The sequence below is a fragment of the Diadema setosum genome, chromosome 7, assembly GCF_964275005.1.
Source record: "Diadema setosum chromosome 7, eeDiaSeto1, whole genome shotgun sequence".
Taxonomy (NCBI): Eukaryota; Metazoa; Echinodermata; class Echinoidea; order Diadematoida; family Diadematidae; genus Diadema; species Diadema setosum.
In genome coordinates, this window is record NC_092691.1 from 12572643 (window position 1) to 12599710 (window position 27068).

A 27068-nucleotide genomic window follows, 5' to 3' on the forward strand; every position below is an offset into this window, starting at 1 on the left:
TTCTTCTGCTTTGTTCCGTGTGCATGTATTTTTGATTTTTCATTTCAAGACACGATGAATTATAGGGTCCACTCAGTAGTGCATCAAAACAAGACAAAAGACAATTACCTACTTAAACATTCTCCTTTCGATGACACCTCATCACCCATTAAAAAAAAACAAAAAAAAAAACGACAACCCCCAACACACACACACACACACACACACATCACGCATCACATCACACAATGCATCAAAAAGAAAACATGACACAGGATGATCTTATACTTAATCCCTCGAAAAGGAAAGAAGATGTCAATGTAATGATAAATAACAAACAAGAGGTAGGCCCATAGGGTGGTCATTTTATCAGTCAAAATGGAGTCGAAATTGTTTTTCTGGAAGATATCCATCAATCTACCCTATTGTGCATCGTTGTACACTGTCTGATGTGCCCGCACATTGCTGCCATTGTAATGTCATAATACTCGTGAATTTCAAATTTCAGCATGAACAGGAGAGCCTACACGGAGAAATAAGTAATGTTCATCATGGAGCCCAGTCTATTCCACTCTAAGGTAGGAGAAAATATGACACATACGAAGGCCTTCAGTTAACTAATTTCCAGACATCTTTTACAATAAGTCATTTTCTTTGGAACGTAGTTTCTTTCTTTTTTTTTCTCTCTTTTTTTTTTTTTGGGGGGGGGGCCAAATGTGAATGACTGATGATATTTCGTCACCGGCTGTATTCCTCTTGTTGAAATGCCTCCACATATTTTCAAAATGAACGACGCAAATGAGCAATTGACTGGGCCCCGTTTTATCAAAAGATAAAATCGATTTTAAATTTCCTTACCACACAGGCCGCCATAGACTTACAGTTGAAATCAACTATATAATCGATTTTGACTCTTCATAAAACAGGGCCCGGTCGGACTGCTCCGATAGTGAATTCGAATGACTGGATTTCGAATTGGAGTGCTGATTCAGTGCTGCGAGCATTGAATCCGTTATTGAATGCTCGGAATAGGAACGTAAATGACAAGGTTACGAAATTTACCAAGAAAACCTATATTCTGATTAACTGTTGTAACTTAATAAATATGATTCGGTTCTTATGGTTTGGGTTGAATTAACATCTAGAAGTGCACAAAGCTCTTTGTTGGCCTTTTCTCTACAAAGACATTGTGTGCATATACACAAAAGAATATCGAACAGAAGACGGGTGCAAGTTACGAGTTTGAAATCCACGAATGAAACAGCCCATGAGTCACACAGCCTACGAAATGTAGAATCCACCCGTCATATACAGGCACGATTTCGACAATAAGCAAACTATAGGCCATCGACATGCTCGAGACTTACTTTAGCCCCGTGTTATAATTTCGTACTCCTATCTGCCTATGGGCAGTTTTCATCTGTCAGTATCGAACCCATATAAGCTTTAGTGCGCCTGGAGTTTTTTTAAGTAAAGAACTCAGTTGGGAGTATGACTCGTGGATGTCGATCTCTCGGAATGACCCTCGTGAATATAGTACCCAGCTTGACCTGCACTTGTATTAAAAGCAAAAAAAAAAAAAAAACAAAACAAAAAAAAAAAAACAAAAAACGGGGGAAGTGTCCTACACCAGATACAATTATACATGTTTTAGTGTATGGTACGTACAGTTCCACTCATGTACGTGTGTGAGATACACACTGACATTATGAACAATAGAAATTTGAACTGTACTCGAAGAATGACATGATTGTATCGAGTGACCTGTATGTTTAAACCCTATATTTCAAGTAATAATTACCCGACTTTTCATCATTCACATTGCCTGCTGTCACTACAGCTTCAGCAGATGTGTTTTCCAGTTGGCATAGTTGATGGTGTCCAAACCCTTTGGATTTTTGGTCTCCAACAAAAGAAGTGGTCTTGCTGACTTCAAACATTTCTAGAATGCAGTTAGCATCGTCCAGTGTTGATACCCATCCGACATCATGGTTCGTGTTGCTTTGCAGGTGGTGCCACGTTTTCATTTCCTGCCATGGCTGGGCCATGGTGGACTAGTACGTATACTAGTAGTACCTTTCACCGGGACAAGTTGACACTGTGTAAAAGATATAATTATAGTAGTTAAGTTTGTCATCATTAACTATAATTCAAGGCCATTGGAAAGACGTGACCAATGGTGAGTCATAAAGCACGCATACAAAATAGGAAATCATTATTATTATTATCGGGATTGTTTTCGCATTGCCCGTTATGGCTGGATATGGTGTACAATATATACATAGTTTGATAATATATTATATAATGATACTTGTAGTCCGCGTATTGGCAACAGTAAGATGACGAAGTAGAGTCCGATGCATTTCGACAGTCCAACAGTGTTATTTATTTGCACCAAATTTTCGACGATACATTAAATTTTTTTTTTGTCGAAAATTTGGTGCAAATATAGTTATATAAGTTATATATATACATATACATATATATATAAAGGGCGAGAAGATAAGAGCATTCCCGGCCGGAGGTAGCTATAAAAAAGTTCAACCATGGACCTACAGTAGGTCCATGGTTCAACGTTCATGTATAGAGTAAAAGTAATGAAGGAGCTATAGATAGACTGATTCTGTACACGGTCGGGACCCCTTCTCTCTTTCTTTCTCTCTCTCTCTCTCTCTCTGGTATGTTTATATCCGTGCATAATGGGCAATTATGCAGACTGAATGCACATGTATTAGCAGGCATACCAACCTTTTAATACCATTTGCTCACAAAGCTGAAACTGAAAACATGTGTCCCTTCCTGCAATGGACATATATAATTACAATAATAAAATCTGTGTGTGTGTGTGGGGGGGGGGGGGGGGGCTGTAATTGCACCATACCTTGAATGTTTATAACAAACAAGGAAAAATAAGAAGGACAAAATATGTTATACTACCAAAAGAAACAGATGCCGTCTGCATGACATGTATCCTAATCTTACATACAGGACCAGGCAACTGGGAGCAATTTTTTTTTTTTTTTTTCACAGGTGTGCTGAACCCCTGAGCCACCCGTTAGGTTGCCAGACTACATGCAGCAATATACCCTCGGGTGAGAAACTATAATCATAGCAACCTGCTGTGAGATGGCATGTAATGATCATACGTAGTAATTATTCAAGGGGGAGGGGGAGGGGGGGGGGGGGACAGAGGAGGGGACGGGTCATTCAAGTGGGGGGGGGAGGGAGGCTGCCACATGAGGATACTTTTGCAATTTTAGAGAAATTCCACAATATTTTGCAAACTTTTAGTTGAAAAATTGCAATTTCTTGATTCAACACAGTAAAAAAACGTGAATATTCAGGGACAGTGTCAGTGCCAAGGCCGGCGGAACATTAATAGTGAGGGGGCCCACTACCAATATGAATGGGGGATAGGGACGTCAATCCGTTTAAAAAAAAAAAAAAAAAGGAGAAAGGGAGCATGGCCGTATGTGCAGGGCCCTTTTTTTCTAAGGGTGGGCAAGGGAGATTTTGCGTTTTTTAGAAGTGAAATCCAATGATCTAGTCCCCTTTTTGATGATAAGAAAGGAAGTCTTCAAGATAATGTGAATGGTTGATGTTGTAACTGTTACCTCTTTTCCATGCAGTTTGTGTGTTTTCACTATGTGGGCCTATATGGATACTATCACTAGATCAGTCTGTGAAGATTGACCAAAGGGGAGGGTGTATCAGCATCCCACACGAGGAAGATTTTGCAATTTTAGAAGTAAATTCCAGCAACGATCTGGTTCACACGATTTCGTGGAATATTTGGGAGATTGTAAATCAAAAAGTAAGGGGAGTGTTTCCCCCCCCCCCCCTTCAGGTAGGGAACTTTTGAATCTTTTGATTTGAAATATGGTGCAAATCTTAGGTAGCGTATTTGGAATCTTTTAAGCAGGAAAGTATACTCTTAAGAAAAAGATTATTCAAGGAAAAATGAGGGTGGACAATGATAAAAGGAAGGGTGATGTGGAGGAGATATCCACCCCATGCACACACACACACACACACACACACACACACATACATACAAACGAAATCCAGCTGCGATGGATGCATAGCGTATATTTTGTCATATTTGAGGAAAAATCGATAAAAACACATCATTAAGAGAGAAGCAATAAATTTCGCATGCTGTTTGTCACTTCTTTCCCCTGCTATAACCTTAGCACCTTTCAGAACTAAAATCCAGCAATCTCGTGCACTTCCAGTTGCATATTTAGAAACTGTACAACATGAAAAATAATGAAAATGAATATTCTCGGGCAGTAGAGGTGGACCGAAAAGAAGGGCATGAAGGGGGAGGATGTTGAAGGGGTATCGCCCTTCCGACTTGAGAAGAACAATTGCAAATATAGAACTGAAATTCGACAAGCTAGCGGAACTTTAGTTGACATATGTTTTGACCAACTGCTAATCAGTTATTGTTATCGCTAATTTGTTTTTTCCTTTATAGCGTGAGCCCTTCTATTCTTTCATATGTTCTTCTTTAAGGCATGATTTAACCATTTGATGATGAAACATAAACCCAGCATTACTGCTACAAAATAGTTCTAAAATGTGCGTCTGTGATAAAAAAAAAAAAAATCAAAAATTAAAAAGTATAATCTATGTTAAGTAGCCAAATGTGAACAACAGTTATGAAAATGTTTAAGAGTAAGCCGTCTACAGTTAGGGTTTAATGAGAAAAATAATGATATCTCCATAATAGTATTTATTGCAAAACTGATATGGTAGGATGTTTTGAGATAAAAATGACCTACACGTATGCATCAAAAGTGATTTCTTGAACACTTTCAAAATCACTGCTTACCAAAGGTAAACAGGACCTTATTGTGACATTAAATCCACCTTCCGATGTAACATTATATTCTGATATTACTCAGGCCTCACGACGGGGATGGCTGGTCAGTGAAATGCATGTGATGATTCCAGAAAATACTAATAACAAGGTAATAAGGGCTACTTTCGTTTTTATTACCGTCATCAATAGTCTACACATCAGCAGGTCTATAGAATTATAGGACTACCGAGTATACTGTATATACCCTTTATACCTCTAGATACGTTTCCATCTCCATCAACTGACTGAGACCGATGATAAGCCCTTGGTTATAGGCCATATTAGATCATACACAAGAAAAGGATTGCAAAGAAAAATACGACAATCACAAAATTAGTCATATTAGTACAACATCACAGTATAGGTGTATCAGTATGGGACCGAAAGAATGTTGCAATATCAGACAAAGAACCTGTAAATTCACCAAGTAGAAAAAGATAATTTCTTCAACGTTTACACTAAAAAAAAAAAAAAAAAAAAAGATGCCATACATCCCAGATTAGATCGGAAAGAGTTGTTTCAGGGACAATTACCCCGATAATCTCATCAAAGGTCAAAGGGAACTCGCTATCATAGACTAACTATGCTTTTCAAGGGGCCGCCCTCAAACACAAATTACAGGTTATACGATGACGGTCTCCTACATTTTGTATGTATTCATTCCATTGACTTGAACATTTGATTTTCCGTTTGTTTTGCATATTTATAATTCACCTATACAATACGTATTTCACTGTTGGTATATGTCATAAATATCATTTTGTGTTGGATATAAAGTGAATAGTATTGGAAAATTGTTAGGTTGTATGTACCTTGTAAAAATGCAGAAATAAATCAAATCAAATCAAATCATAGCAGTGGGATCACCATAATCATTATAATAGTTACTAATAGTTGGGCACACTAAAAACAATCAAACACACATTAGGGTCAATACAGGGTTCTGGAACATTCATCATACTTTATAGGCCTACTAGTATTTGTTCACAATAACTCTACCATGCGTAGAATCTGCGTACTAAGTTAGAATCTTATATAGTGCCTATATACAGAATAATATTCACCACTGACAACTTACAAGGACATAATCATCGCCGACGGAACGGGGGGGGGGGGGGGGTTGGGGGTGTGCTCTGGGCCGGTCCCCCATTTTTTTCTTTTCTCTCTCTCTCTCTCCCTTTATTTATTTATTTTTTTAAATCCCGTTCACAGGAATACATAGAGTGTCACCACTTTGTGTCCCCTTTTTTATATCCCGAGAGTAGCAGAATAGAAATGGACGAAAATGTAATGAAACCTTTCGAAGCCGGTACGAAATGCCGTGTAGACATTTTTATTACTAATATTATTATAATTATCATTGTTATTATTATTATTATTAGAAGTAGTAGTAGTAGTAGTAGTAGTAAGCTCAAGCAACCCGGAAGTGCCCCCCCCCCCCACTTTTTGCAGACGCGTGCCGCAGGCGGTGATAATCACGTATAGAATCTATACGTATTTTTGTTAAGGCGGGTACAGTACTTTAGGGGTCTTTAGCGGGACAGTCTTGTACGGGAATGGAAAACAGTCGGTTAGTCTACAAAAATATATGTAAAAAGTAAGATTGGTTCTAGTAGTCGGGAATCTTATAGTGTATCGCCTCATTTATGGTTTGAAATGTCGGAAAATTTGTGGCAATGTGTCTTTATTCATGACAAATATTTAAACGAAAGGTGTCCCTATGTAAATCAAGACTACACTCTTTTTTTTTTTTAAACAACAATATCTGAAGGTTTCATAGTTTTACAGTGTTATACTATAGTAGAAAACGTACTCAAAGTGTAGTGTCTATACTGACTATAGGATAAACTCCTAACATTATCTGGCATATTGAAACCCAAGTTTTCAGTTTCCGATCATACTTATCTCGAGAAAGGTCTCAATCACTTAGCACTTGTGCCTATTACGTTACATCTAATTTCTAATTCTGTTAAAATGCACTTCTCCGACGGTTCTATCCCCCTCCGAATCTCCTAACGTTTAGGCCTATAACGTTACTAGTAACACAACAGCTACCGTTGTACTTTGCTAGGACGGACGGGACTCGGCGAGTTGAGGTGGGGAGAGCTCCGGCGGGGACGGGGCAAGCGGGGTAGGCAAGCGATGCGCGTAGCGAGAGAGCGCTCCTTCGAGACCATGATTGACAGTCGAGAGCGCCTAAGCTCCGTGATTGACAGCCGAGAGCGCTTTACTGACACTCCATGATTGACAGCCGAGAGCGCCTGAAAACTCCATGATTGACAGCCAGTAAACTGTATCTTATAACAGCAAATGTGGGTTGTATTTTTAAGCAAAATTTGTAAAAATAAGCAGGTCACTCACGTACGTTTGGCCGGGCTGAATTCGCGTACTGGACGTTATGCGCTCCCGCCCGTAGCATAGCATTAACACACATCTGGTGTACGTGAAAGGCCATGCCTACGGTGTACGTACGTGAAAGGCATATGGCACAGTCATCGCGCATCGTTCATTACGCGTGATCTGTGAGCCCATGCAAACCAGAAATGAATAATTCATAATGACGTCAAATGACGCGGGGTCGCAGCAGCGCCCATACAGTCCTTCCCTCTTCTTTCCTACTGCGGCGCGTTGCAGTTTGCTTCTGCATACACAGTAAAGTGTCCACCCCTTGCCCCAATCTGTGCCGTCTTAAAAAAACAACGCGCGCCGCCCGGCCCCCTCCGTATGTAAACACAATCAGCAGTACCATCACAGTTACCACAGCGCAGTGAAACGACGGGATCGACCACAAGTATACAATCATGATCCATGTGTCAATTCCAACATTCAGACAAATTATCAGTGATGACGAGAGGCCATATACGGTAATCTGACACTGAGTGATCATATTTTATCATGATTTAAGAGGTGGATGGTTCTTGAAGCCTTGTTCGCTCAATGAAGTTCCTGTGATGTGACGTAGTCCCAAAGGTTGCAATCGATGTTTGTTTTGAAGTAGCTTGCAAGTGTAACGTGTTAGGTTGTCGGGGCGGGGCTGGGCACAAAATAAGGAGAATTCTGCTTAGGACATTATAGCAGATGGATGTGTATACATATATATATATATATATATATATATATATATATATATATATATACGAACACGCAGCGGTGGGGACTATATCACGATTATATTTATTGATATCTGCATTTTCACCTTCAGTGGCTTCATGAAATGAATTGCCTGAATCGGGTTTGAACACCGACTTGGCTCGCCTAGACCCCTACCTCCTTTGGGTTTGTCAGCCATGACCATGCATTAAATCGAATTGTAATATCACGTAATGTGAGGACATTTTCCTCCCTCCCCTCTAGGGCATTAGACCATACTAATACTTTTATGGTAGTATAAATAGATAGCTATGTAGTATAGGTTCTACCTGGTCATGGAGAAGGTAAAACTTAAATAAAACACTACTGATACTGTAAAAGTGGGATTTTTTGCGGTGTTGAAATTTTCGCGCATTTCGCGCAACTAGAAACTAGTCTAACTGTTAGTGCGAAAATAAAAGCACACAAATATTTTTGCTTGCCATATATTCCAGTAGTCATGGTAGTTGATGTCTTGATTCTGCGGGGTTAAAAACATGTGAAACTCTTCTTACTGGGCCCAGCGCAAAAAAAAAAAAAAAGAAAAAAAAATTAGTTGCACGAAAATATCCACTTTTAGTATACCAGTTAGTACTAAGTGCCATGCAGGACTTAACCCCCGGGCGCTCCTTCACATGCTTTGCATTTGGGCTGGTCGCAGTTGTGCAGGACCCTGCTTCATGCACATATTGTACAATGTACTGTAAAACATATTCGCGGCATGAATTTTTTGCGAATTGGAGCCGACGGCCTCTTTTGCGGCATGAAATTTTCGCGAATTGCCACTGGCATTCAATGCATATAGCGTAGAACCGAACTTTCGCATGCATTTTAATTTCGCGAATCTCCGCGCTCGCGAAATTCGCAAAATTAAAATACACACGAACATTCCTCATTTTACAGTACCATGACACCATGACCACATCATTTGCTTTGGATTTCGATAAAGAAGCAACTTCATAGATCTAGTAGTGTCTAAGCTAGGTCTAAAAAAAAAAAAAAATTAAATGCCTCAAGTTTTCAGCTCTACTAGTAACTTCTTTTTCAATTAAATTTGAGTTTTGTTTATTTCTTTGTTTTAATTGTTAGTGCACCTGTCTTTATGAAATGTTCTGATCAATTTTAGTTTTGGCAAGCATTTGTGTGGCATATGCTGTGTAGTAGAGTCATACAAGAAAAGACAGACTGACAGGTTGACAAAAAAAAAGTAGCTTAGACACAGAAGAAATAGTTATGCAGCTGTCATCACAAACAAATCAAACAGGAAACAAGAATATTTTGTACAGAAAATTATTAAAAGACCTTTACAGCCTGCAACTTTGAGGACATTAACTGGTTGAACTTGTGTGCTCAAAGCTCAAAGTGAAAGTCAGCACATCCTTGTGATGCGTGTTCAGTTTCATGTTTTTGCTCAACAGATATGTGTGCACATTAGAAATCACACAGCAAGTAATCGATTGACCCAGAAGCATACCTTAACCTGTACCTCCTGCAATTCTCTGAGAGCCTTTAAATGCCCCTAGACGAGATTCTTTTTGCCAGTCGACAGAGAACAGACAGGTTGGTAATCCACCTTTAGGTGCAAAAGCAGTCAAGTGGTACATGCATCCCCTTTCCACGTTCAACTGCATGTGCCATCGAACAATGAAAATATCGATTAGGTGCGCGGTATGAATAGAGCGTGGGCTGATGGGCTCACAGACTCTTTTGTTTTACACAAAATGAACCACCTGAATGGGGTCAGCAAACACAGAAATCTACTGTGCTCAGCCTTGATTGCTGTGTACATGTTCATACGGGTTTTATATAGCAAAACAAGCACAAACTAAATTTGAAAAATGGTAGATAAGACCGTGATAATATGCAGTTTTCCTACAGAAAGAGAACAAATGCTGATAATCTCAACTCTTATCTTTTTATCAAAGTCATTTTCTGGGTAGTTTAACACAAATAAGCATAGATTTAGGCCAAGAATGCAGGTACTCTCGTCTTCATCTTGGGAGCCTGGTATACCCGGTTTCCGTAAGGTATGGGTTAAATGGGCTGGCCATTCATATCAGCGAGGCTAAAAGATTGATCATGTCCCCACATTGTAACTTTACTGAATTTCTTCAAGTGAACCCACTCTTTGACTCCCATTTTATGCCCTACCCATAAGATTTCTCATGGTTTAAAATGATGTTGATTCAGAATTTCGGAATCACCAGTGTAACTGCATACAGTAGTAATCTTTATTCTTTGAAAGCTTTAAATTGTAAGTCATGAGCTACATGTGCACTCCTCATGCGATGTACAGTAGTAACATTGTGTGAATGCTGTACATACAGAACTAAGTCCTCAGATGTTTGTTCTCAGATTTTGAGTAAAGTTCTGTAACATGTTACACTCACATTCTCCATGTTCATTTTCCATTCTGACATCAGATCTTGAAGCGAAATCCTTTTCGATACTATACAGTACATAATGTAGGTCTATGAAACCAGTAAATTACATTTTGATGCAAATTATTTGTAAGCATTTGGGCATGAATTATTGATAAAGCAGATTCTCTAGCTGTATGATATATGTATTTAACTCTTTATGTGCCATGATGGAAACCCCCTGTGTGCCACGTTATTCTGAGACATGAAGGTAGTCATGCTTTGAGAAAGAATTCTGTTTTTCCAATTTGTATAACTTCTACAAATTTCTGTTAGGATGGGCATAATAGTTGGCAAAGTTAAAGAGGAATGCCAAGCTTTGTCTCGATTTAAATTGTATGACGAATCTATTTTCAGTTTTTCTTTTGAATGACCAGTTGCTACATCACTGTAAAGGCATGACTTTTGCACATAAAACCGTGACAGAAACTTAGAATGTACGAGCAAATCTAGTTGGGAACATCGCTTGATAGTCGAACACCACACAGAATGCAAGCCGTATATGAGAGGAACAAAATCACGAGAAACGCTTTCATTGTGCCGCGGGATTAGCAGTAATTAGCGGTTTATAGATCGGTCTTGGCGGCTTTGTTTGTTGAGCAGAATATGCGAAGTTGGCACGCCGTCGACTGAGTCGGACGTGCGAACGTGGCACATTAAGAGTTAAAAGGTTCATAATACACCATCCATTCTACATGTAGATGCTAAAATGCTACATTTGTAATACTGTCTTGTGCATACCATATGATATAAAATTCAGGGAAATAGGTAGAAGTACTGTCAAGGGTTTTTAACCAAAAGTTGTGGCCCAATGTCTGCTCAAGTAGCAATTAAAAAAAAAAAAAAACCCAGACAACTGTGTTACCAGAACAAAAGCTTCAAACATGAAATGTATGGCTCCATGAGTGACACAAGTGATGATGTTCGAGGAAACTTCACTCAAAACAAGAAAAGTTTCAGTTAATGATACTGATGAAATGAGAGCAATGTATGTTGAAAGTTTGAATGGTATCTGACAAGTACTGAGAAAGTCATAATTTGGATATCAGTCATTTGACATTCTTGACTTTCCTAAGATGGGAACCATACAAAATCATTGAGGTCAAATGTTAGTAACATCACTTTCAAAATTCAGCATTTTCTTGTTTTAGACTGAATTGAAGAAAAATGTACATACGTTCATTGTATGTGTATCTTACAATCCTTAAAATGACCCCCCCCCCCAAAAAAAAAAAAAAAAAAAAAATCAGCTCTGCATGATTACTACCTAAAATGGTATTCAAAACATTTGCTCTCATATCAAAAGGGTCTGCAAAGAAAGAGTGATTTGGAAAGAGGATACGGTATTAACCTACAATTTGTACATGATTGCTGGACAATACGAAAATCGATATGAAATGGGATCTCATACATTGTATTATGATCGTATCAATTCGACACAAATTTTATCAAAGAGTTTCGTAAATTGATTATTGCATTAATGTTGATATTGGATGATGTAAGCTTGGGACATGATTCTAAAATCTGTCTTCATTTTGATGTGTAGCAAGAAACTCATGATTGATGGTAATGGCTGCCACAAAAAAAAAAAAAAGCAGCAACAAAATCTGTAATTGAATTTCATCTTTGAATCATATGGGAAATGAATTGTGCATGCCTTTGAATAAACAGTGGTTGAGGAAATTCTTGAGTAGAACTTTCAAACACTGTGATTTTGCTGCCCTTTTTTGCTGCCCCATATCTGTCATTTGTTGCTAGGTCTACCAGATTAATGTCAAGGTAGCTGGTCGGACACATTCTGTGGAAAAGAGGTACAGTGAGTTCCATGCCCTTCACAAACAGGTGAGTATGGATGATGATAATGTGATTTTTATATGAGTACCGGTATATAAAAGCACCGTAATCACCCTGGACTTTGACACATTTAAGTGATGATCAGGGTACATGTATTATGAATCAATTAATAAAGTCAATAGCATAGCATTGCATAGTCCCTTTAAGAATCAGTAGTGTATAGTTAGTATGAAAGTATCTCATAGCCTTTTATCCCTGTGTCATAATCAATAAAATCTAATGTGAGAGCCCCCCCCCCCCCCCCACCCCCACTTTACTATAATAATATGGGTCAGGAACTTTGCTAATGATGCAGAATCTAATTTTACTCCTCATTAAACAATAAGATGGGATTCTTTCCACGTAGGTAAAAAAGAAATTTGAAACGCCCGACTTCCCGCCCAAGAAGGTTCGTCAACTGAATGCCAGGGGAATTGAGCAGAGGAGAAGTGCATTAGAGGCATATATCCAGGTAAGTGTAAAAAGAGAATTTGTGTCTCACTTTTATCTCATTTTCAGCTGTAGTAGCAGAAGGGTGTTATTGCTCTGAAAAAAAAAGGGGAGGGGTACCTATGGATTGGGATCAATGAGGAAGTGATTTGAAACAAAGTCATGGTAAGATAATTCTCAGGTGGATGAAGGTACATGTATATATTTTATTTGTTCTAATAGTGATCTTTTTTTCCCCCTCTCTCAGCTGGTGGAATGACATGCAAATAAGAATGGCTGTGAACACAATCAGCCATGCATTGAATGAGTGAAGTGATTCAACGCAATTAATACTACAGTGTAGTTCAATTAACATAATTTACATGTACATGTACATCCAATCTGAATATGTGTATGGCAAGTCTACACTAGGCGTTTTCACATCAGCCCGATGTTTCGAGATAGCGCACTATCTTCTGACTTGGGAAATTTTCCCGATAGCGAGATAGCGCGCTATTTGATAATGTGAACACAAATTTGCGCGCTAATTGTATCGCTCTGATTGAGAAAATTTCTCGACTCCAACTCAGGAAATTTCTGAAATAGCAGGATAGTAGCGCACTATTGGATAATGTGAAAACGACTCGAGAAATTTGCGCGATGAATTCCATCATTCCTAGCTTGTGTGACCCGATCGACCGAGGCAAACTGCACACAAAGCATGAGGAATTTTTGAGAGGGCACACACATTACTGATGCTGTTTGCACATACTCAGCTGTCGAATTAGCTATTTTAAAATTTTTAACTATTCGGGCTACCCCCTCTTTGGGCTGATGTGAATAAGAAATGAAATAGCGCTCTAATTCGCAATTGCGGAAAATTTTTCGAGCTTGGATGTTTATCGGGCTGATGTGAAAACGCTTAATGAGTTAAGTTTAGAACAAGATACAAATTCTTCAAATTCATGAAATTCTTCCGTCGAGATGTTTTCATTGCAATTGATTGACAAATTGCCCTACATCAACGTAAATAGCACTGAATTGATTAGTGTTTTAGTAGAAGCCATGATAAAAAAATCGTGGGCGTACATACTCGTAAATACATTATTTACGTCCATGTAGGGCAATTTGTCAATCAATTGCAAGATACAAAATCACTGTAGAAGCTTAAACAGTCAAGTGAAGAAACTTGAGTACAAAAGGAAAGGAATGTAACACATACATGTACAGGCCATAAGGTGAAGTTCAGTGAAAAAATACAATAGAGAACTTGTGTGACAGTAGAACATTAAAAAAAAAGCCTGCTAGGTCAGGCAATGATCTTTCATGAGGTGAAGTGGCCCTTGAACAGACACTATTGTATATTGGGCTGACTGTAGTAGCAAAACGAACAAGCCTGTTCGAAATGTATCCTTACAATGCTTTAAACAACTACTATGAGCATAGTCTATACAATAATGTGAATTGTGTAATTCATTCCACCTTTTTGAAGGTAGATTGAAAAGCTCATTTTCACGTACTATGTTGTTCCATACCAGACTTTCTATCATCACAATTTGTGGAGAATGTGTCCCAAGATCTCCAGGAACAGACAACACAATATTTTAGTCTTATGTATTAAATTAAAGTTGCAGAGAATTTCATAATATTTCGTGAAAGATTCCTATCCAGGATTAAACAAGCACAAGCTAATTAAAACAGTGACATGCACAATATGCTATCTGTCAGTCCAAAGGTGCATTGTAGGAGCAGAGGAGGGTTTTTGTTTGTTTGTTTTTTGGTGTGTTTTTTTCTGTCACCAAAATTAGTCTTCCAGTGTAAACAGTCTATGAGATATACACAAGGTGGCATTACCATCCAAAAATAATCCTGCAATGTGCTATGTTGATTGGCAGGTGCCCTGATTATATTGTTTATCTTAGCAAGTAATATGTACAGATAAGTGTACTTTATCCAAACTGAATGAGAGAATTAGTAAAATTGTAAATAAACACTTGAAAAAAGACAAGAATAGAATGAATAGAATGAAAAAAAGACAAGAATAGAATGAAAAAAAAGACAGGAATAGAATGGAAAAAACAAACAAACAATGTTGTATGTGGAGTTGGAGCAAGTGTTTTCCTTCACATTTTTGTTAATTTGTTTGTACAGATGTTGGTACAAACTCAATATTTGATGCATGTGAGGTAAGCCGTAGACAAGTAGAAATCCACAACATTGATGATCAAAGATTACCATCAATTGATACAAAAACTCAAAATAAAGTAAAATTGTGAACATACATTTAAGATTTCTTTTTGTAAGGTATTTATAAATACATGTATAATATACATATCAATAAAAAAAAATGTGCATATTCCAGCTTCTGTTGTCCAATGGAAAATACTCTTCTTATTACCATTGTTAATGTGTGTGTTGGCTAATTTTGTTCTTTTTTTTTTAATTGAGAGAAAACCATGTTCTCATACACTTTACTTACAATGTAATTGGTATCACCTGCCAAGGACTTTGTTTTTGCTTCAGTTGCCTTTTACACAGAAAATGATAGCAAGACATAACCCATTTAAAACTGTTTTAAAATACAAAAAGTGATTTTCTGACATTCATTATGTTATGCACTAAAAATGTACTTTGCTTTGTACAGAAAGTTTGCTGTTGTGAACTTGAGTTTTGTACCTTTCATCACACTGGGCATGTCTTTATCAGACAGAAGTTTCAAAATAATACACTAGTTTGCAGGTAGGAAATTAGCTCGATGTCAAAATAACATGCTATTTGTGCAAAACAGCACGCTATTTGATCGCGAAAGTTTCCTAAAAAATCTTGGTCTAGTTTGTGCAATAGCGCACTAAATTCGTGAATTAGTGCACTATTTGGAATGTGTCTTCATCAGCCCCAAATTTTCTCAATCCTGTGTTTCTGATCCAACCGCGCTCAAGCCCACACAGCTCGGGCGCTGCTGTCTGACTGAACAGAAATCTCTGTAGAGTTCTGTGGCTGAGCGAGTGAGCGGAGTAGTGATGTAAAGTATGCACGTGTCAACTTCAGATTTATTTCCCAAATGGACTGGTTTCGAGCTAATGAAGAAGCGCATTCATAATACGATGCTGTAAAAATATAACCCACTAAGGAAAATATCCTGCAAGTTTGAACTCCAATCTAATATAGACACACCTACTGAATTGTAAATCTGTTTAAAAAAACAGTTCAGAGCATTTCTTACTTAAAATTCTTATTTATTTATTTATCTATTTATTTATTTATTTATTTATTCATTCATTCATTCATTCATTCATTCATTCATTCATTCATTCATTTATTTGGTCATAACAGGTCATATTTTCTTCTCTATTTTATTTTATGTCATTTTCAAATGTCACCATCTTTTGTAAGTTTGTTCTCCTGGCTATCAGGCATATAGATGATGATTTTTAAAAAAAAAAAAATCTTGTGTCCCTTTTTTAACATTTTTTTTTTAATGATAAATGTCTCTGAAATATCTCATAAATGAATCATGATAATTAACTTGGACTGGCCCTTATATGTGTATGTGTGAGTTCATTTATAATTTCTAAGCTGTGGTGTGTGATATTTTGACAATAGATTCTGCAACATTACCAGAGAAATCTAAAGATATAAATGAGAAGAGCAGGAAACAGAGAGAGGGAGGGGAAAAAAGATGTCAGTTTTAATGTTGGATAAAAGTAATTCCCCATTTAATCTGTTCTGACACTGCACAGATATTAAAAGTCTGATGGAGCAGGGGGAGGGGCAGTATTTTTTCATGTGCAGGGTAGTTGCAATAGCTCATTCATTACCAAAGGTAACTGCATTGTATGTGATGAAATTGGTATTTTAAAAAGGGCGATCCCTAGAGGGTTAACATGAAAGTTCAGCGAGACCTTGTGCCAAGTTATTTCCCACTCATCTTCATTTGACAGCGAGTTCTGGAGACGGAAACTCTCCTCTGTCGATGCTGACGTTTCTGCAGGATTCTCGGAAGAGGTTCATTATGGTCGTGGAGCTAACCATGCTTCAAAATTGTGAAATGCCCCGGTGTGGCTTATTGGAAGAAAAATCAGTGTTCATGCTCTCAGCTTGGCTGCTAATAATACCCTTTGAAAAGCCATGGAGGGACATCATTTGACTGTAAATCTGAACACACACTACAATCCCCTCTTATTGCCAAAACCACATCCTTTCTTCATCACAGAATAGGTGAATGCTTGCACACATATTCTTTTTTGTTCTTATTGTAATTTATTTCAGTACATGGCATACACTGTCTTTCTCTTGTCATGTAAAGCTGTATGCCCAAATTCGATTTTTGCTTGAGGCTTTACAAGCCTGTACACATAGAAGTAAAGACATGATTTGTTTTCAGTTACTGTGGCTTTCATATTTTCTGTGACTTCCAAGAGTACACTCATACAGTTTTTAAAGTGACAACTCACAAAAATATTGCCACTAGTAACAAAAATACAATGTATAACATCTCTAAAGAGGGATTTTGCCAGGTAATTTTTCCTGAGAAGAGATTATTCCTCATAACTGTCGTGGTTCTCATCGGCAAATTTGAGCAACTTGTGAAAATGTCCTAAAAAAGTCTAGATTCGTGAAATGTATGGCCTATGCAACATTATGTGTATTGCAAAGGGACTGAATCAGGAGGAAAAAGAGTGAAACAGAGGTTCAGACAAGCAGGGCACATAATTTTAGGCACGCTAAATATCCTAGTCACCCGGCCTGGTTGGATAGAGGGCAATTTTCAGACAGCGCTGGGTACGTGCTTATATTGTTTACAGTGCATGAAATGGAGGTTCAGACAGACTAGATGATGTGTGATTTCCCACCCAACCCCATTACAGGGAGTGCTGGAAAAGGAAGCCATCCCCAAATCACTGCTGACATTTCTACGAGTGAAGAACTTCAAGACAGTCAGCTATGAGTGAGTTCTTAAAAGAAAGAAAAAAAGAATTGATGCTGCTCCTCTCTGCTTTTCTCTGCCATTCTCCCCCTTCCCTCCTCCTTCTTTAATGTCTCTGTGTCCCTCACTCCCTCTTCCTCTCCTTCTCTCTCTCCCCCTTCCTCGCTCTCCCCACTCGCTCCCACCCCCCCCCCCCCCTCTCACACATGCATTCTATGATCTCTCCCTCTCTCGTTCATATTTCTCTCACCTGCCTGATTCTAGCCTCACCTATCTCATCTTTGCACTATCCTTGTCTCAATCCTGCAAGGGATCGCTCCATGATTATGTTTGACTTCAGAAGAAGTCGTGCACCGAACATACAGTTGAACCTCTATTATCCGGCCTCCCTTTATCCGGATCTCTCTATTATACGGACGCAATCTCGCCGTGATTTTTTATTTTTTTTTTATTAATTACGCGAGGAAAGGGGGATCCCAACTCCTTGAGAACTCCTACACAAACACACATGAATTACATATTACTTCCAACATTAACATACACCTCTATTTTTGGGTCTGTTACTGAGTGTAACAATGAAAAGGTTGCAGTATACACATTACTACATGTGGTACTACAATGGGCTACATCAGTACATGTGTATGTATATGTACATGTATAAAGCATTGAGTCTCCTGTATCCGGCCAAATCCCTTATCCGGATGAGCCCCAGTCCCGACTTGTCCGGATACGAGAGGTTCAACTGTATGTCTAAACTTTTCATTCATCTCTTTGCCTATCTTCTCCTTACATTCTGTTGTTTCTTTCCTTCTTCTGTCACTCCAGTATTTTACTTAAATTCCATCTTTGTTTTGGTCACCATCATCCTTTTGCACCTTTTTCTTGTTCATCTTCAATCCTAAACTGGTATCCTTAATTACTTTCTCTTCATTTCTATATTTCATTTTCTCTTTCTCTCTTTTGTCTATTTTTTCTCTCTATGTAGTAGAGATAACTGTTTGCTTCTTGCCCTCTATATATGTTTGACCATTTTTTCTCTCTCTGTTATTTTTCCTTTCTTTCATTAGCCACATTTTTCTTCTTTTTACAATGTGTATGTGAGCTGAATCTCTTTTTCTCCTACAAGTTAATCTGTATTTTCCCCATGCAATTTGTTGTTCTTGTTGTTAGGTTTTCTTAAAGGAGTGAATAAGATATGATGCAATGACTACAGAGAGTCCTATCAGTATAAATGTGATTTCATGGATTATACTGATGCTTGTTGTAAGTGAAGATGAAAAGTGAACAAATGCCTCGTTCGAAGAGTCTGAAATTTTAGGATGGTCTTCCAAGTGTGATGAATGCATGTACTATTCAAGTTTCATAGTTTCTAAAGAGACATTTATTCCACCCATCAGATAACAAACTTATGGAAACAGGTGTACAGTTGTCAATAACCCCCCCCCCCCAAAAAAAAAAAAGGGGGGGGGATACCTTTAGTGATAATACCAAACATGGAGTGTGGATGCAATTTGCACCATCTCATGCATCAAAAAATGTCTTTTGGATGTGATTTTAGAAAATGTGTAGTTGAATTCCATTCAGCATGGACTGCTCTTTGCATGGACAAGCATTTCACTGATAAAAAGAGACATTGCTATCACATATTTGCACTGCTTGTCAACTTTAAATAGAGCATTGGCAGTTTGAGTAGCAACTAAAGTGTGTGCTTGAATTGATTATGACACATACTTTTCTGCAGAATTTTTTATTCCATGCATGTACATGATTTTTTTTTGTAAGTTTCTCCCAGGAAATTCATGGTAGCAGACGTAATATGTGCATGGATGCAACTTTAATTGTTTGAAGCCTCAAACGAATGCACGGTAGAGCACCTTCATTCTAAATGTTCTTCGTCCAAAAGCTGGAGCTTTTTCATGTAGCGACTGTCATGTTGGCCTGTAGGTTACTGCCAGGCATTCTCTAATATCATTCCCACCACATGGCACGTACGATTTAATTCACCACTTTTGCTGAAAACCACTCACGCAAGTTACATGAGTGAGGAACAGTGTTGTAATTTCAGCATTGGAATTCTCTGTGAAGACTCGCTGCGCATGAATGCATAAATATGTATGAGGATTTTTCACTGAACGTTGTGGCATATCCATGTTAAAATTTGCAAGATGATATTCAGAGCCTGTTGCTCAGCAGAAGAAGTGGGAAAAGAAACGAATAAAGCCACATTCTGTGGCGGCTCGCCGTGGGAGTACTTGATTTACAATCGTTCTGTGGCAACTTGTAGAATATCAAATAAACTGGGGCTTCAATTTCAGCCACTCGGTGGGGGTGTAGCGACCACGGGTCGATGATCTTGTGCAGGCGGAGTTGCCACTCCGTGCCACTAGGGAAATTTGAAATTGCCTGCCTGCCAACTGGTCCCCAAACTAGTTTAAATTCCTTGTTCCATCTTTTGTCAGAGGTAACATGGTCAGCAGATGAAACGCCGATTTGATTTGATAGAGCCCCTGGGGTACTAATGAGTCTGAACTAGCAGGCGAGCAAGGAACTCCTACCAGGTCCATTACAGTTGTTCAATGCCACCTGCAGAGGAACAAACTGTGAACAAAACAAAAAAGTTTGGAAATGAGAAGAAAGGGAAGAAGAAAGATAAAGGGACATATTTGAGGGACAGAAGTGAAGGTAGAAGGTAGAAGAAGACCCTGTGATTGTTCCGCTTCATTCTACATACAATATCTCTTTGATGGTGGAGTTTTGCATTAAAAGTGATTGTTTAGAAATTCACCCAAAGGTCTGAAGTCACAAAAATTAAAATATCATCCCCGACTCTTACATTGCATTTTCCTAATAAATTTTTCTCCATGGACAATGTGTGAAGCATAGAATTGTATGCTGGATTTTTCCTCAATGCTCATTTGTATAGATGGAAAAAAGAAAAAGATAGAGGTTTTCTTCATATATCTCCCACAGGAGAATGTTCAGTTGTTGTTGTTTTTTTACCCTTGAATTGTCTTCCCGTAACGAAGTTATTAGAGAAATGCAGCAGGCATATACAACACTGCTGTACATGTACTGTAGTAGTGTTACCTCTCTATGCTTCTTTCTCGTACAGTTCACTGGATGAGTTAGATAACGACACACCGACGTGAGTGGAAACATTGAAAATTCTCGAATTGTCGTTTTGCTTTTAGATTGTGTGAATAACCATCCTTCAACCATTTTGCTTCATCCCAACCAGAAATTCACTAACATCAATTCAGAAACAGAAGGATTCTGCTTGTGTGTACAAACAAACAAACAAACAAACAAAGTCTCCAGCAGTCATTATCCTCATAACTGCAAGGCATCAGAGGCAGATGCAATAAATATATATTCCAAACAAATCAAAATGAAAGATCCTAAAAGGAAGAATTTCAAAACATTATCTTTTCTAATCATTCCATGCCACATTTATCTGTCACGCATGTTTACTTACGATAAACAAAGAAATTCTCATGTTATATTTTCAATTTGTGAATTTCTCAAGAACCAAGATTCAGGAAATTACAGTGCACTTGAAATTTCTAGTCTACACTGTATGAATTAAATGGCGATGGCAATTTGCAAAAATTTCATGCCTAAAATATTTTTGGTTTTACAGAAATAACAAGTGAGGGTAAAGGTAAAGGACAGTAAACTGAAAGAAGAAAAACAATGTTTCTCCAGTTTTTTGTAGTCTTTTTTTTGTCATTGTCAAACAGTTTCAAAAAAAGATGTAACACCTTTTACAATGGCACTGAATATTAATGTTGCTTTTTAAAATTATGATGGTTAGAAAGGCATGTGAAAGCCAATCCTCGGCATGTGTGCCGATGGGTAAAAGAATCCATGTAGAGCAACAGTGCTAATTTCTTTTCAAAACTCTTCAATCTCCTAGAAAAGTTAGTAATAACTTGCAGACTGTTGTCAGCAGTAGAAGAGCTTTGGCCACATTTTGAATCTTGTAGTCAGCTTGGAATGACTTTGAAAGAAATGAGAACATGCTTTTCAATTTTCAATTTCCTTTGGAGCTTTTGGCACTTTGCTATCGTCCCAAGCAAAGAAAATAATGGAAAATGTTTTCTGTTCTGAGATTGTGGCCATGAAACCAATTTTGTATGCCATGTGCAAGCTGATGTGATGGATCATTTTGATTTAGTATGAGTCAATACCTACAGTGTATTTGAGGTCACTGTTATCTCTACCCATGATGCTTTGCAAATGAGGGTTGAGACAGCCGTCTTGTTGCTAAGATACCACTTGGTGCAGTTTATTTCCTTCTGGTTCTTAACAACAATGGCATTCTCATTTCACAAGTTCTTGCTTCATTCTCTTCTCAATTAATCCAGTGTCTTTTTGAATAGGGAGTGACATCAGAAAATACCATGCAGTTGTACATGTACTTTGTATTATTAAAAGCAAAGTGGTAACATCTTTTCCATGGATTTACTGTAGTTAGTGTAGAGATTCAGAGATATTTAGGTCATACTGTATTGAAAGTTCATTAGAAAAATATCAGACACTTTGGACTTGATATGGAAAAATGCACTGACGAAACCCCACAGTAATTTTTTATTTTTATTTTTTTGCATATCAAAAGGAAAAAGATGATGATTTTTTATTGTTGTATTTGTGATAGCCCCCTCTACCATCTTAGTGAAGTCAACCTTTGCCGATAGAAGTCTGGAAAAAAAAAAATGATTAAGAAAAGCTGCAATGTACACTGAACTGTAATCAGAGATTAGATCACATTGAACAACTTTTTATTGGAAGGTACTTGACAAATTTTGGATGCATGCATACATGCCATTCTAAACCATGCATCAAATACCATACATTTGTTATGCTACATTTCACATATTTTATCACAACATTTAGTCACATAAAAGACACTAAGGCCTAATTACCCACAGTGCTTTATATCTATAGTGGGCAAACTAATATTTTGAATAATCCATGCTCATTCTCAATGGACTACACTCTTCAGTCATTTCTGCACACCGTCGACCATTTTGATGTGCCTTACATAATATCACAGGCGTAACTTCTGCAAACCTAACTAGCTTTGCTGTGTGCTTTCTCACCATTTCATCATGATAATAACTCCGTAATGCATCCGTTCATCTGTGGTGATTGACCGCCACCTAAGTGTATTTGTCAAACGAGTCGCCGCAGGCCGTAATATGTTGTACTGTCAGCCCCTACATCTGAACTGATGATATAATTTCCTGATTGGCCTGACATAGTTACGAATGCAAGGTAAAGATGAAACGCCAGTAAGAAGTTTAATGCCTCGGCCCAGAAGGCTGCTGGAGGCATCATGTTCTTGGGTTGTCTGTCTGTCTGTCTGTCTGTCTGTTCTCTTCTATCTCATTATGGCAATTTAAGGAAAGCCCCGAAGTGGATTTTCTTGATACATTGCCGAGGTGCAGGCGTTGATTTGGTAGCAGGGATAGAAGAAAAACAGACAACAACTGTCTGGATAAATGGCGTGAAATGTTAAGGTCAAAGGTCATCGTACATCCATCCGCAAAGTCACTTTCCAGCAATGAATTCTGTGTAGAATGTCTGATGATAATGCACAAATTGTAGATGGCCTTTTTTACGATCAGTGGTGTAACTTTTGTACTCAGAGGGTCAAAATTTCAAACAAAATATTTTTTCATTATTCTGTTTGATTCCTGTTGGAAAGTATTCAAATTTTTGAAAAAATAACATTTCAGACCTTAAAGCTGAAGAGTTATTAGTGTAATTTAAGGAAAACTCTGGCACCTGGAGTAAATTTAAGCAAAATTTTGTTTTCATGAATTGCACCATAATGACAAAACTCTGTAGTCAAACTTCACCATGCAAAGTTTATATGGTTAACAACAATATATAGTTTGTGAATCAAAACTATTTGGGGGTTGAATATAAAGTGAATTAAAAAAAAATACATGAGATTTATAAATTTTTGGTAAAAATACCAAATTGACATGCAATTTTTAAGATTTTAACTATTTAATGAAGGGCAAGCCAGGTCAAACTCTATACTATAACAAGTCTTTAAGAAGGGCTACCTTCCTATGTAGGTTAAATGAAATTCCAATCATTTCTTTAAATCTTGGATTTTTCACACATGGATGTTTCGGAGGTGACAGTTAACATAATAGAATGTTTCGGAGGTGACATTAATATTAACACTCAGTTTTTTTGAGAATAAGTGACAATAACACAAAACTTCTTCTTTTTATCAATGTTTTTAATAATTATAACTCGAGAACAAGAAATTAACTCCTGTTTCAAGCAGATAAACCACACAGAACAAGCGTTTTTTTACACTTCATTAATTAGCATGGGCACCGGTAGTTTGCCTTCCATTTGGACGAAGGTTGTAAGCTAAATATTGTAATCTGAAGAAACGTGGCATTCCATTTTCTACCTTAAATTGAGATGAGGGTGTGAGATCATTTTAGTAATGTTTCTTTGCTCTCAGAACATTTTATTCCACAACACCAGGGAAGAATCACTTCGTTTCGGAGGTGACATTCAATGTTAACATTGTGTTGAAATATTCATTTACAGTAAGAATATGACTGACATATTTAAAGCTAGATACTGTAATCTGAAGAAACATGGCATTCCATTTTCTACCTTAAATTGAAATGAGTGTGTAAGATCATTTTAGTAATGTTTCTTTGCTCTCAGGACATTTTTTTCCACAACACCAGGGAAGAATATCTTTGTTTCGGAGGTGACATTCAATGTTAGCATTGTGTTCAAGTATTCATATAGTATGTCCCCCCCCCCCCCCCCCAAAAAAAAAAAAAAAAAAAAAAAAATTACAATTAGACTTTTGCATTGATAGCACCCAATATGATTAAATCAGCTAAAATCTACTTTGGGGTCTTAAATTATAACATCTTAGCTCTATTTTGCAGAAAGCCCCAGTCAATTTGGTTAAGTGGTCTCAAAGAAATGTGGATTGTTATAAAGGATGTCAGGAGTCTGATTCTTCCAAGTTTAGCACTTGGATGCTCTTGGAACTGCATATTAATGTGTAAACACAATATACAGAACTTGGAGGGAAGGGATTCCTGACATGCTCTACAAAAATCCTCATTTGTCTTTGACCTCTGAAGCAAATTGAATTGGGTTTTCTGTAAGGTGTGGGCAATGAGTTATATAGTTTCAATCCCTCAAATTGTATTTTAGATTGATTCACTATCTTTAAAGTTATCGTTGCGGAGGGTACCATTGTATTTTTTTGGTGGGGACATAGGTTATGAATGCCAAAAGCAAAAATTCTTATTTGACTTGTATTATGTTTTTGTTTGCACATAGTATTGTAAATAGATTAATTCAAGGATGTTCATGAATTCTTCATCATTCTTGATAGCCACCATACAAATGTTATAATACTGGTGAAAGGTGTTTGGTTCATCTGGGATAAATTTTCTATATACCAGATTCATTTAAACTGTTGACATTACTAAAATATATTTTATGTATCTTTCTGAATTGCTTGAAAATTACCAGCAAATCATATATATTAGTCACTTTTGAGAGTAAAAAGTATAAGATAAGAAAAAATCATTTTATTGTTTTGGAGGTGACACAACACAGAGACAACCCAACTTCTCAGGTGTTAACTAATAAAATTGTGAACATTCATGTCTTTCCTCATGGCTTTAATTTTCAAATATAAGCTCTTTCTTTCAGTTCTTACTTGTTATTTTGTTTAGTTATTCTCTTTCATGATAGTGGATACCAGCTCATATTTTGTTTTGGATTGTAATTCATACTAATCTTTAGCAAGTTTTTACAGTTTGGTTAAGACAACAGTTTGTGTTTCCCAGCTGAAGAGAGCGGCATAATGCTTTTGTGTGAACTTATGGGGAAATTTTTTTTTTTTAGTTCAGTAATTTTACCCATCAACTTCACAGAAGGTCCCGGACACAAACTGGTCTCAAATAACCCTATAAGGGACCAAAAAAGGACAAGTTCACCTCAATAGACACGAGGGTTGAGTAAATACAGCAATATTAGTAAAACACATCAGTGAGAGTTTAAGGAAAATAAGGCAATCCATTCCAGAGTTATGAATTTTTGAAGTTTCTGCTCAGTCAAAGCTGAATGAGAAGACTTCTATAGCTTGTGGTGTCACACATGTACAAGGATAGAGAGAAAGTATCAAGAAAATTCAACATATTTTCACTTTTCTTGCATAACAAAAGAACACTTGACTTCTCTCTTTTGGAAGGCAGGGTGAATAATATTGCCCTAACATACACCAGTAGCAAGTTGAAGAAATGTGCACTTTTTTCAAAAAGTAAAGTTTTGTGAAATTCACTTATATTTTCTTTATATCGTTGTATGCATGTGACATCATACATTGTCGTAGTCGTCTTGCATCCAGCAGTGATTGCACAGATATTAAAAAAAAAAACATAACTTTTGAATGGATTGTCCAATTTCCCAAACTTTCAATGATGTGTTCTACTAATGTTGTTGCATTCACTCAATCCACATGTATATATGAAGGTGGACTTGTCCTTCAAGAAACCATTTTCTTTTCCTTGAAATTCCAGTACTTAAAGCCAAATTCTAAGATAAAACATTATAACAAAACAAGTTAAACATGTCATCAAAATTATATTGAGATAAAACTACAAATCATGTTTTTGGATCTTTCCCTTTCCAGTCCTGGGGACTTGTTCCTCTGTTCACTTTAGTTGTCAGATAACTTCAATAATCTTAAAAAATACAATGTCATAAACAGTTGGTTCAACTTGGAAAATGTAATAATTATTGTCATATAAAAAAAAAAAAATCACATAATTTTGTTTATGATTACCACGTTGTACATGGAAAAACAACAACTAAGAATTCAAGAACAAGTTGTGCACCAGCTATAGGCATGTGGACTTTTTGTGGAGTTTGATTATTTTATGATTTTTTTAAGATTGTGGACTAGGGCATGCATGAACTGCCACATGTATCACTTTGGTATCAAGGGAATTCTGGTGAGCTAGGTATACAAAGTCACTTCTATTGTGATGATTTTGTAGATATTAAATGTATTTGAAAATGTTAATAGATAGTGAAAAGGAACTGAAGTCTTGCCTTTCACTATCACATAACAATATGGTGTTAACAAACAATGTCACCTCCGAAACACAAGAAAAAGCAACCTACATGGAAAGCTGTGATTGGTAAATCTTCACAACTAAATTGCTTAAATTGGAAATCAAGCTTCTAAGATGAAAGCATCTATATGTTTACTTAATTAAAGCAGGAGAATTGATCTTGATTACAATATTATATATACAACAGATGGGTGTATTTTGTGCATTCTCTTTGTTAAAAAAGTGAAAAAATGTAAATTTGCCCTAAAACATACAGTATAGTAATAAAAATAAGAGTGAGAGTGTGTTAGTTGATTTCTCCACTTTGAGACTTATGTTACTAAAATAAATGAAACCAT

At 37.1% G+C, this 27068-nt stretch overlaps 1 protein-coding gene across 1 annotated transcript in view; it reads left to right on the forward strand.

The window, feature by feature from the left end:
• The first annotated feature begins 7647 nt into the window (after nucleotides 1–7647).
• Nucleotides 7648–27068, forward strand: part of LOC140230903 (sorting nexin-24-like) — a 39049-nt gene continuing 19628 nt past the window's right edge. The window contains exons 1-5 of the mRNA XM_072311046.1: nucleotides 7648–7710; nucleotides 12154–12237; nucleotides 12596–12700; nucleotides 17526–17605; nucleotides 20697–20729. Coding sequence (XP_072167147.1) covers nucleotides 7648–7710; nucleotides 12154–12237; nucleotides 12596–12700; nucleotides 17526–17605; nucleotides 20697–20729 — 365 coding nt within the window. The remainder of the gene's footprint in view (nucleotides 7711–12153; nucleotides 12238–12595; nucleotides 12701–17525; nucleotides 17606–20696; nucleotides 20730–27068) is intronic.